The sequence below is a fragment of the Moschus berezovskii genome, chromosome 24 (genome assembly GCF_049115385.1).
Source record: "Moschus berezovskii isolate FMDL1 chromosome 24, NW_MosBer_1.0, whole genome shotgun sequence".
Lineage (NCBI taxonomy): Eukaryota > Metazoa > Chordata > Mammalia > Artiodactyla > Moschidae > Moschus > Moschus berezovskii.
This window is the reverse complement of record NC_142483.1, coordinates 17,659,221-17,671,796: the sequence shown is the minus strand read 5'-3', so window position 1 is coordinate 17,671,796 and position 12,576 is coordinate 17,659,221. Positions and strand designations below refer to the sequence as shown.

General features: G+C 46.6%; 1 protein-coding gene across 5 annotated transcripts in view; it reads left to right on the top strand.

The window, feature by feature from the left end:
• The window catches only part of ACOX2 (acyl-CoA oxidase 2), a 30,778-nt gene that overhangs the window by 17,821 nt on the left and 381 nt on the right, over window positions 1–12,576 (top strand). For all 5 annotated transcript variants that reach the window (XM_055414204.2, XM_055414201.2, XM_055414202.2 and 2 more), the window contains 2 exons: window positions 1,265–1,482; window positions 7,936–8,068. In XM_055414204.2, coding sequence (XP_055270179.1) covers window positions 1,265–1,482; window positions 7,936–8,068 — 351 coding nt within the window. The remainder of the gene's footprint in view (window positions 1–1,264; window positions 1,483–7,935; window positions 8,069–12,576) is intronic.

Genomic DNA, 12,576 nt, shown 5'->3' with positions numbered 1-12,576 from the left:
TCAGTCTCTGGTGGCTTTGGTGAGGCAGGGTAGCGGGTAATGCTACCCATTCTTAATGGAGAGACAGACTGCCTGGGTTCAGAACTCACTGCTACCACTCAGCAGCCAGCGCCTGGGCGAGGAACTTGCTCTCCAGATGCCTCACACGCTTCCTCCACAAAATGGAGCTGATGATAGGGTCTACCTTGTACGATTATTGTGAAGGTTATATGAGTTAATAGATGTAAAACTCAACGAGCCACCTTGAGTATATAAGCAGGGATCCCCAGGTGGCTCAGTGGTAAAGAGCCCATCCACCTGCAATGCAGGAGACAAAGGAGACCTGGGTTCGATCCCTGAGTTGGGAAGACGCCCTGAATCAGGAAGTGGCAACCCACTCCAGTCTTCTTGCCTAGGAAATCCCATGGACAGAGGAGCCTGGCGGGCTATAGTCCAATGGTGGCAAAGAGTCGGACATGACTGGTCACAGAGTATAAATGCTACAGAGTATAAATCCCACTCCCTCCCCAAACTGGACGGGAGAGATGCTTGAAACCAATACACTCAGAAACTAAGGCTGGCTGTGTTCCGAGCACGGTGCCAGGGCACAGCTCAGCCTTTCCCCAGGGAGCCCCTCCTCTCTCTGGTCCCCCCCTGCTCGGTAAGGCAGAGGCGGGCACCCTCGGGCAGCTCTTCATCACTCCACTCTTCAATCCAGGGCTCTGAGAATTCAAGAATGCGGCTCTTAGGTGAGAAAAGGGACACAGGGTGTAAGTGGGAAAGTGAGGGTCTCTAACTTTGCCACACCGGGTGCAGCCTGAGCACCAAGGTATCGGACCCGGGAGGGCAGCGGAGCATATCTGCTTCTTAACCACAACCAAATGCTGCAAACCCGGCACAGGGTCAGCAGCCCAGGCACAGGTGGCAAAGTGGTGAACACGGCAGACAACAAATAGCTATTTTCTTGAGAAAAGCGGTGGTGTACCCCACTGGCCCAGGTCAGCCTCCAACACTCCTGTATTCTTTCTTTCAAACCAACTTGAAACTGCCCCAAGCACAATGAGAAGCGAAGGGCCAAGTTCCAGAGCCCACCATCCCCCAGGACACACACGCACACCATCGAAAAGGCTGAGTCAGACGCAGTGAGCTAGGAGAGAGGTGGCTGCTTGTCAGCCTGCCGGGAAACACACGGCCACAGCAGCCTTCTCCCAGCAGTCTCGCCAAGCTTCCGGGATGATTGGTAGAGGCAGAAATCAGAGGTTAACGCATCTCTGTGTCTTTGTAGGTGCACCTCTACTATGTCACTGTGAAGATTTTCACAGAAGCTCTGGAGAAACTGGAAAGCCAGCCAGCGATTCAGCAGGTGCTCAAACGCCTCTGTGACCTCTATGCCCTACATGGCATCCTGACTAACGCGGGCGACTTCCTCCATGACGGCTTCCTGTCTGGTGCCCAGATAGACATGGCGAGAAAAGCCTACCTGGACCTGCTCCCCCTCATCCGGTGAGTGGCTGCCCTTCACCCTCAACCCTCTGTTCATTACAAATGCCAAAACCTTCAGCTCCAAAATTCTTGCTAAATGAGGGTGGCAAAAGCAGCAACAGTCCTGGACACACTATGGATTAAGGAAGGGCAAAGAAAAAAGGGGAAAAAAATCACAACCAAAATGTTTCAGAGGAAATTATCTAGCTGCCTCAAACTCTTTTAACATTATCCAGCAATGACAGAATCTATAGAATATGAATAAAATAAAGCATACTACATATTAATACTGTGTATCAAGAATAGTATTAATGAGTCTTAGTCTCAGCTAGTACTTAAGGAACACTTATGTTTACCAGACAGTATGTCAAAAGCTTCTATATGCATCATCTCATTTAATCCTGACAGGCTTCCGAAGTGGAAACTATTAATTTCCCTACTTTATAAAGGGGAGAAAACTGGGACTTAGGGTCGAAGGTCACACAATCAGCCAGAAGAGGGGGCAGGACACAGCCTAGGAGCTGTCTGCCTCCAGACCACGTGCTCTTAAACCGCATGTTAAAATGAAGGCTGGGCTATTATTTATTTCAAATATATCCTTATTTTTGTTGAATGTGCTTAGTTGATTAAACTCACTTTAATACTCCCTCAGCTTCAAGATGACATTTTTAAAATCCAGTAATCCATTTCCTGGCTTCTAAAACAATTTGTTGTTGTCCAGTCACTCATACGTGTCTGACTCTTTGCGACTGCATGGACTGCAGCAAGCTAGGCTTCGCTGTTCTTCACAATCTCCTGGAGTTTACTCAACAGTAATATAGTTTTTACAGAGAGCATAAAGCAGTGCAGTTTACCACCATGACATACTAACGCAATACATTCATCCTGCCACTTTATATATCATCAAAATGATCACTTTAAGAAAACCAAAGCCCCAACATGACCGGGATATTGAAAGAAATAGAATTAGTAACCACTGTCCATAAGATGGAAAAGGAGACAATCTGAGAACAGAAGCTTTTCTGAGAAAATACGATGCCTGCTGTGTGCGTTGGAAGCCAAGCGGAGCATGACATGTAAGTGCACAACTCTTCCCCTAAAGCCTCCAATAGTTCACATCACCAATAAGAATAAGAGAAGAAAAGAAAAGGGGACTTCCCTGATGGTCCTGTAGTTAGGACTCCACGCTTCCTCTGCAGGAAGCAGCCACAGGTTCAATCCCTCCTGGTCAGGGAAATGAGATCCCGAATCCCGCAAGGCACAGACAATAAAGATTTGAACTTTAAAAAAAAAGATACTCATGGAGGAGATTAAAAAAAAAAAATAGACCAACTTCTTTTCATTTCGAACAATATCCAACATGTTACATGTGACTCCAGGTTGGTGCTCAGTGAACTGAAACTCAAAAATTATCAAAACTACATCAGATGTAAAATCATGTCCCAGGTATTACTCTTTCCCTAATAGAGAGAATCCAGTGTTTAGAACCATTAATAGCATAATTGAGTACTGCACACTTCAAGCCCCAGTTTATCTAACTTTCTGAAACACTTGGCATTTAAAGCACATGAAGATGATAACGGTCTAGCCCTGACTGTTGGTGAAAATGAAACACAAAAGATCACCGATAAGCATGATTTTTTCTTTTAATTTGCAACAGCATGCTGTGCTTCCCTTGGCCCCAGAGACTTAAATTCAAGACAAGAAAGACAGCACTGACATAAATGGACAATGTGCGTATGCATCAAAACCCTAAGTTGATTTACTCACATTATGGTTTCTAAAGTAACCTTCCTACTGCCGCCGGGTAATTAGGAACCTAAGAGACTCCAGGCTTTTAACAGCTCTACGTCACAACTCCATGCCTTGATTATTCAGTATTACCGTCAGGTTTCTGAGATGACAATTGAAGGATGGCACACTATTCTAAGTGACACTAAGAACCAGCTCTTTGCGTCACGGTAATTAGCGACTAAAACCGTTTTCGGTGGTTTAAAGTCATAAAATCCCACTTTTAGACAAAGATGGCAGACTGAACATATGCATTTACTTTTGTTCCCTCCTGAAACCCTACTAAAAACATCAGTAAATTAATTTTAAAATGTTAAAAGGCATAAACCCACAAAGAGAGAGAGCAGGAGAGGGAAACATGAAATTTGGAGAGGAGATGGACAGTGACTTTGGCAGACCTGATTACACTGAATCACAAACCAATAGCAGGAAAAGCCGAGAAGCCATCAAGGGCCACCACAGAACCCCAAGAACTGCAGCACCAGGTCCCTCTGGCAACGGGGGTGAAGGGAGGACCGACAGGGTGGGCTGGAGTCTATTTCAGAAGGCGCTTAATCCCCCGTTCCCCTCCTCCTCTCTGAGCACGTGTTAAGACTTTCCCTGACAGAACCCTGGCAGAAGGCTAAACAGAGGGTCTGCAGACTAGAAGACCTCAGGCTCAGTTGAGGGTGAGGACCACTGGGCTGCCCTACAGAAACCAGGGGCCTGAATATATGTTTACAGGCCCATGCGGACAGCCCCTCCCCCAGCCTGCTTTCCCCACGTGTGCTGCGTGCTAAGTCGCTCAGTCGTGTCCAACTCTCTGTGGCCCCGTGGACTGTAGCCCACCAGGCTCCTCCGTCCATGGCATTCTCCAGGCAAGAATACTGAGTGGGCTGCCGTGCCCTCCTCCAGGGATCCTCCTGATCCAGGGATCAAACCCGCATCTCTTATGTGTCCTGTATTGGCAGGGAGTTCTTTACCTCTAGCACCATCTGGCAAGCTCCCTTTTCCTACAAGTTCCCAGCAAACTGGCAGCCAGGTCAGTGTCCTGTAGGAAAATGATATCATGGTCCTTCTTGGGAGAATCTGACCAGTCCAAAGGAGAGAGAAGTGAAGATGCTGACACCGGGGTTCCCCAATGGTCCACCCAGTTCAGCCCACAGGGAATTCCACACTGACAAGTACACCCAGACTTGTAATCAGCTAGAATGTCCCACTCTTAGCTATGACCAGACACTCGGGGATTGCCAGCAAGCGAGGAAAACCCGTCATAAAAGACAGAGACCAAGCAAGAACAAACAACTCCAAAGACACAAGAGAATCTTTCTGGTGGAAACTTTTTTGGAAGATCAGTAACGTCCTCAAAGAGTTCAGAGGATATATGGCAAGCACAAAAGAATGTCAATTCTTAAGAAGTAACATGCAGAGAACAACAAGAAGAGCTCTGTGAAATCAGTGACAGTGAAAATAAAAAGCTCAGCTGAAGGACCGGAGGACAAAGCTGCAGAAATCTCGCAGAAAGCCAGCAAACAAGCAAGACGACACAAAAAGGACAGAAGATAAAAATAGTAAGATGACTGATCCTAACTGGCCATCTGAAGAACGGGACTAGAAAGAGAAGACAGAAAATACTGAAGCGAGTGAATCATTAATAAAATGATGCAAGAAAACATTCCTCAAATGAAGCATAGGAGTTTCAGCCTGAGAAGGCCACAGACCAGAGGAGAGGAAACACACATATGAACCAGGTCAAACATTTATGCAGCGGTCATAAACACTACCAAGACAGCACAGCAGGGCAGGGGGATCAGGAATGCTGCAGGTGGGGAGGGAGAACCGGAGTTTTACAAGGTCAGGGAGGGCCTCCCAGGGACGGTGATGATCCGAAGAAAGATCTGAAGGTGGGGAGGTAAGAGGAGCCGTGTGGCTGGCTGGGAAAAGTGCACTCCACGCAAAGCAGAAGTACGAATGTTGGCAGGCAGAGCATGCTCGGCACGTCACCCAGAGAAAGAGAAAAGGCCGCAGCAGCTGGAGTCGCGTGACTGAGGTGGAGAATGAGAGCAGAGGTCAGCGAGCTGGGGGTGCGCTGGGAAGGGCAGCGGGGGGGCTGGAGGGCACGGCAAAGACTTAAGACTCTGCCCTTCGCTGTGAGTGAGAACAAGGAGGGTTCTGAGCATAAAACACACAGTCTGAGGGAATCTGAGGTGTGTTTTTAAAGGATCACTCCAGTTGCCATGTTAAGAACAGACTGGGGAGGGGGGATGAGTGAAAAGCAGAGAGACCAGTTGGGAGGCTGCCGCAATAAGCCGGGTGAGAGATGCTGGTGGACTGGACCAGGGTGACAGCACTAGAGGTGGTGGGAAGCGGTCCAAGTTTGGGTTTATTCTGGAGACAGAACAAGATTTGCTAATAGATCCACGTAGAAAGTGAGAGACCGAGAGGAGTTCAGGTTTGGGGCCAGGACCAAGTCACCATTTACCGTAAATGGGGAAGGCTACAGGAGAGCCAGGTTTGGGCAGGGTGGACAGAATGTCTCGAAGATCAGGAGTCTGCTTTTGAATACATCAAGTTTGAAGAGCCTGGAGAAATCACGTAAACCGTTAGTAAGCAGGTGAGGCTGGAGAGAGAAATTCAGAAGCCATTGACGTGCGGTTGTATTTAAAGCCACAAGAAGGACAGTATCACGAGGGGTGAGCGTATGAAGAGGAGAGGCCCAGGCACTGAGTCTCAGGACCCTTCAAAGAGGAGGAGGAAATGACCTCGACAAAAGCTGCTCAAATGGAGTGGAGGGAATGAAAACCTCAGTCTAGCTGAGGAGAACAGCCAGACAAGAAGAACTGCAAAGAGCAAGCGTAAAGAAGTGTGACACTTTTGAGGAGTTTTGTCACAAAGGGAGGCAAGGTATACGTGAGACGCTGGGGAGGCAAAGCGAGTCAAATGAGTGTTTTTACGTAGAAGGGAGAGACGGCAGCCCGTTTGTATATTGATGGAAACGATCCAGGACAGAGGGGAATTTCGACGGTGCGGTGGAAATACAGGAGGGCTTCTGGAACATGGCTCTCTACTGGGCAAGCAGGGAAGGTATCCAGTGGACAAGGAGGGCCTGGCCTGAGCTGGTAACTAGGACAGTGTACCTGTTCAGAGAGAGAAAACCCCGATGTTTAAATGCATGCTGGGGAACTTGTGGACTCCTCTCACCACTTCTATTTTCACATCAGTGAAACGGGACTCAAAGCCCCCTAGGCTGAGAGCGATGGGGAACTGAGTAACACAGGCCTGAGGACCAAAGAGAAGGCGGGAGAGAATCACCTGAGAGAATGAACAAGTAGATGAACATGAACCACCAGGAATGACTGCCCAGCAGCGATTAGGGCCCACTCGGGCCTTCAGTGCCATCGGTATTGGCTTCTTCAGGCTTATGTTGTTACAAAGGTGCGGGACAAAGTTGATGGAAAACGAGATATGACAAGGGATGATGTTTTGCTGTACAAGTATGGCAAGCATGAAAACCTGCTGCATGTATCTTGGAGCGAGTGAATATAATAGACCATGGAATTTCGACAGATGAAGGAAGTGAGACCACACAGATAAGGGACTTGAGGCAGTAGGTGCCAGCAGAGTCAAAGAATTATCAACAGCCCTGTAGGAAAACCATGTCATAAGAATGAGGAAACGCCATCCAGGATTAAAGTAAGTAAGTAAACCATGAACCTCAAATGCCATGTGAAATGAGGGTTAGGGAAGAGAGTAAACAGTCATGTATTTTATTTCATATCCTCTGCTGAAAAAGGAAGAGAAGCATGTAAACAAGTTTTTAAATAACTTCATTCCATAGGTTAAAAGAAAATAATTTTGCTGCCTGAAAGGTAAAATGAGAATTATAGAAGTCAGAGTAGTAGAGGGAGTAAGTTAGGAAGATAAGAAACAGTGAAAAAGAAAACGGCTGGGCTTACAGCGAAATGAAGACAGGGAAGCCAAGTCCCGGTGTATGAGCCCGGCAGGCAGAGGGAGGCTGCAGGAGATCAGGGGAGGAGAGTCAAGGAACTGAGACACCGACAGTGGAGTCATTAAGAATTACGACAGAAGTGCCCGAAGAGTGGTCACTGTGTCAGGAGAGAGCCGGTGGGAACAGAGTACATCTAAAGTCACGTTAATATACAGAACACACAGTCATAACAAGGTCAGCACTGAATATTACTCTGGCCAAAACTAACTATACTATATACTAGGAGGCGGGAAGACCCAGGAGAGGAGGCAGAGGCTGGGGATGGGGAGGGCATGGCGGTGCAAGCGAGGAGAGGGGTGCTAAAATAAATTCGTATCTTCTGTAACAGTCACCAGATGATACCCAGCAACACTGAATAGGAAGGAGTAATACAAACAAGACACTGAGAGGCACTCAGGTCAGTTCCCAAAATAGCACCGAAGAGAGCAAAACCGACTGCTTCTGGGGGCTGGGGAAAGAAACGGAGGTGAGAGCAGGGATACGCTGACTTTAAACAACAAGCCTGACAGAACTTTTTGACTCTTTCCACTGTGCCTATATAACTGATCAAAAGTTTAAACTTCCAAAAAAAAAAATTAAAACCGAGCTGTTCAAAAAGTGGATAATGATGCAACTTCTAATTAGATGTTGTTATTCACCATTCCAGATGAATCAAGCAATCTAATATACTCACAAACTCTCTTTTCTCCTCTCAGGAAGGATGCTATCTTGTTAACTGATGCTTTTGACTTCACGGATCAGTGTTTAAATTCAGCGCTTGGCTGTTATGATGGACATGTCTATGAACGCCTGTTCCAGTGGGCTCAGAAGTCACCCACCAATACTGAGGTAACTGACTAGAACACTTCATAAATTACCTGAGAGAGCAGGGAACCAGCAGTGACTATACCTCCATGTTTTCCCATGTCAATCGATGTGCATTAGGTTAGAAATTGCTGGGCATAGTATGTCTATTTACACTATTTTAAGAATACAAAAAAAAAAAAAAAAACCAGGAGCAGACACGTGGCTTGGCAGCATCTCTGAGTCTGAACAGTAATCAGCAAAATGCACTCCTCAGAATTTGGTGAAGGGAATCAGGAGCAAGGACCAAGCTCTAAATCATGGCTTGACATACCCAAGGGCATACACACAGAGAGGCAGGCTGGCATTTAAGTAACAGAAATAAGAAGACAAACGACTACACTGATTTAACCACCTTATTTTCAGCCTTTTAACTCTCAGTTTAGTGTTGATACAGCAGGTGTTGAGAGGCAGAGGAAGCTTGGGAGTAGGGGGGTGTCTCTCTCAGACCTCACCGCCTGCGAGAGAAGCCGTCTTCCTCTTGAAGGAACAACATCCCAGGGACAGAGGGGGCTGCCGCAATGCATCAGTATCCCAGGGAAGCCAAGTGAATGACAATTACAAAGGTGACGGTGAAAAGATCCCCAGTTGTCCTAGGAGAGACCACCAGAACTCATTTAACAGAAGAAGGGGGAGGACCCATAAAATCCTAACAGCCTAGGGCCATGGTCCCAGACTCTGCTGTGAGCCTCGAGGGAAACGTTACAAATATCAGTGGGTACACTAACCTGAGGAGAGAAATGGATCTTGCATTTAGAATTTGGGAAACCAACATTTAATAGCTTGATATACATGATGAAAACAAAGGCTCTCTATAGCTACACAACAGGCTATTTTGAATTCTGTACTGCAAATGTGTTATTCAGATGATGAAGCTTACTTTTTTACCTCTTCTGTCAAATTTCAGAAAAAGTGTCTTAACACCTCATCAAATTGGCAACTCTCAGGCTTCCATTCACACTTAGCGTGGTGTTAGACTTGCTCTTAACATTCTGCATCCTGTCATACCTCACAGCTTAATTTAACATGGTTATCTTAAGTTGCACCACAACCAGTTACCCCCAAGAAGCTTATCAGATAGAAGGCCAATCCCTTTCGGTCCTTCCTTGTCTCCAGGAAGGCACCCTTCTAACTCCGCAAGGAAATATGAAGAACTTACCTAAAGACTGTACATTTATTGGTTAGCACAGTCAAGCTACTTACATTGTGTTACTTTTTCTAATGATTAGATCTGTACTTTCTAACGCTTCAGTTCAGTTCAGTTGCTCAGTCGTGTCCGACTCTTTGCGACCCCATGAATCACAGCATGTCAGGCCTCCCTGTCCATCACCAACTCCCCGAGTTCACTCAAACTCCTGTCCATCGAGTCAGTGATGCCATCCAGCCATCTCATTCTCTGTCATCCCCTTCTCCTCCTGCCCCCAATCCCTCCCAGCATCAGAGCCTTTTCCAGTGAGTCAACTCTTTGCATGAGGTGGCCAAAGTACTGGAGTTTCAGCTTTAGCATCAGTCCTTCCAATGAACACCCAGGACTGATCTCCTTTAGAATGGACTGGTTGGATCTCCTTGCAGTCCAAGGGACTCTCAAGAAAACCCTGGCAAAGAGTTACAGCGATCCCATCCCTCTAGATTAGCCCCTGCGGTCTAAAGGGACACACATGCCCTTTGATGCTCGAGAGAAAAACCTCCCCTGCCTTAACACCTGTCAGGGAACACTGCCATATCCAGCTCAAACCTGCTTTAGCAGCAATGCAAAAGGAAGCATGCCAGTTCTCCTGTTCCTCATCTTCACCAAAGAACAGAGGGGGCTCTCTTGTCTTTTACTTGTTTCTACCCTTCTTCTTGAAAGAATTTAATCTGGACACTGTATGAGGGCTGCTGCTGCTAAGTCACTTCAGTCGTGTCTGACTCTGTGTGACCCCATAGACGGAATCCCACCAGGCTCCCCCGTCCCTGGGATTCTCCAGGCAAGAACACTGGAGTGGGTTGCCATTTCCTTCTCCAATGTGTGAAAGTGAAAAGTGAAAGTGAAGTCGCTCAGTCGTGTCCGACCCCTAGAGACCCCATGGACTGCAGCCCACCAGGCTCCTCCATCCATGGGATTTCCCAGGCAAGAGTACTGGAGTGGCTTGCCATTGCCTTCTCCGCTGTATGAGGGCAGGTTTGTCTAAATGAGGGGCATCACCGACCCAGGGTATCAGCACACTGGGTAGGTAACGTGTGGATGCTCGACATCCCAGGCACCCTCCCTGATCTCCTGCCACTTGACCATGAACAAGGATGGACTCTTCATCGTCCTAACTCCAGGGTCTACCACAGAATAGATACTTTGCATTTACGGAGTAAATGGACAGGGTTCTGCGACCTACATAGAGGGACAAGGACCCTGCTGCACACACGATAACGCCAACCCTCACCAGCCCGGCGTGCCGCACCTCGCTAAGGAGGTGAAAGGGAGCGCAGTGCGGCTCTTGCACGCACGCTGATTTTAGGAATTGAGTTCACACCTGACCTTGAAGAACTGTTTCCAGCTAGTTGAAATGACACTTGTCTGACTGCCGATATTCAGCCCCCTCATCTGATATTCAGTCCCCTCATCTCACATTCCGGCTCCTCTACGGACTACCAAAATAGCACTTTGGAAGAGTTTACTTTCTAATCTGCTGTAGGTAATTTTGAAACTGCAGAGAGAGACATTTCCCCCCCTCGTTCACGCTAGCAGAAAAAGGAACACTACAGGTATTTCAAATCAATTAAAATGAAAGCTACTCTGAAATGTGACTCGTGAGACACAAAAGTACAAACGGGAATTTATTTCAGTGACATTTCCACCAAAAGGAAAATGCTAGGCTGAGTTAAATGTGTTAGAATTGTAAGCATCTCTTCTGTCTGGGGGAGGCTAACTGTTGAGCTCTAACCCAGACAGCAGGGTGCACTCCTGCGGTTTACTCTCCCCACGGTGTCTCCTGTCTTTCCCCTGCTCTGGATGCTGTCTCAAGCCAGTTTCTTTGCAATGAACTGCAACAGGCTGTTCCCCTTCCCCACTCAGTTCAGTCACTCAGTCACATCCGAATCTTTGCAACCCATGAACCGCAGCACGCCAGGCCTCCCTGTCCATCACCAACTCCCGCAATTTACCCAAACCCATGTCCATTGAGTCAGTGATGCCATCTAACCATCTCATCCTCTGTCGTCCCCTTCTCCTCCCGCCTTCAATCTTTCCCAACATCAGGGTTCTTTTCAAGTGAATCAGCTCTTTGCATCAGGTGGCCAAAATATTGGAGTTTCAGCTTTAACATCAGTCCTTCCAATGAACACCCAGGACTGATCTCCCTTAGGATGGACTGGTTGGATCTCCTTGCAGTCCAAGCGACTCTCAAGAGTCTTCTCCAACACCACAGTTCAAAAGCATCAATTCTTCAGCACTCAGCTTTCTTCACAGTCCAACTCTCACTTCCATACATGACCACGGGAAAAACCATAGCCTTGACTAGATGGACTTTTGTTGGTAAAGTAATGTCTCTGCTTTTTAATGTGCTGTCTACTAGGTTGGTCATAACATCCCTTCCAAGGAGCAAGCGTCTTTTGATTTCCTGGTTGCAGTTACCATCTGCCGTAACCCTAACCCTTCCCCACTAGAGCTCCTTGAAGTGATTCCCTATAGATGCAAACAGTAGAGGCACCACTGGGGATAATTTCTAAACAAGAATCCTATCTCCCCCCAATTATTCTACTGTAGAAATTTCTTAAAATGGTTGCCAGATGTTCAACACACCTACCGCTTCATTCACTCATTCAATCATTTAACAAATAGTTATTGAGCATATGATGTATACCAGAAACTATGCTAGGTACTGAGGACACAGTGGAGAACCCCTGTCATTAGGGAGCTTACAGTTTCAGCTCAGACAGGCAAAAAAGTGAAAGAATATTACAAAAGATGAGGGTAGAGCAGTGAAATCTAGACATCCCATTAGAGAATAAGGTAGGGACTTCCCTGTGGTCCAGTGAAGACTCCTCCACACTCCCAGTGCAGGGAGCACAGGTTTGATCCCTGGTTGGGGCACTAAGATCCCATGTGCTGTGCAATGTGGCCAAAAAATAATAAACAAATATTTTTAAAAAGAGAGAATAAGGCACGTTAAGAACACCCAATTCTGACACAGAACACTGCTTACTTCATTCCACCTTCTGGTGTCTTGTTTTGTGGTTAATGTGCTCAATTTCAGAGAGTCAAGCCTTCTATTTGTATTAAATCCCCAAAGCAAAACGATAAGCTGTGTTTTTTTAATTGGCCACCTGCATCCACAATTTGAAACCTGCATGAGAAAAGGAAGGATGCCCTTTGGAAAAAAATGTTTCCCCATATGTTTGTCACAAAATGGATTTTAAAAATAAATTTAAAAATTAAGAATCTTATGTAACGTTACTGTTTTGAAACTACAGACTTAATCTGAAAGTGGAAGTCATTAATCCTGACAGAAAGAGTCTAT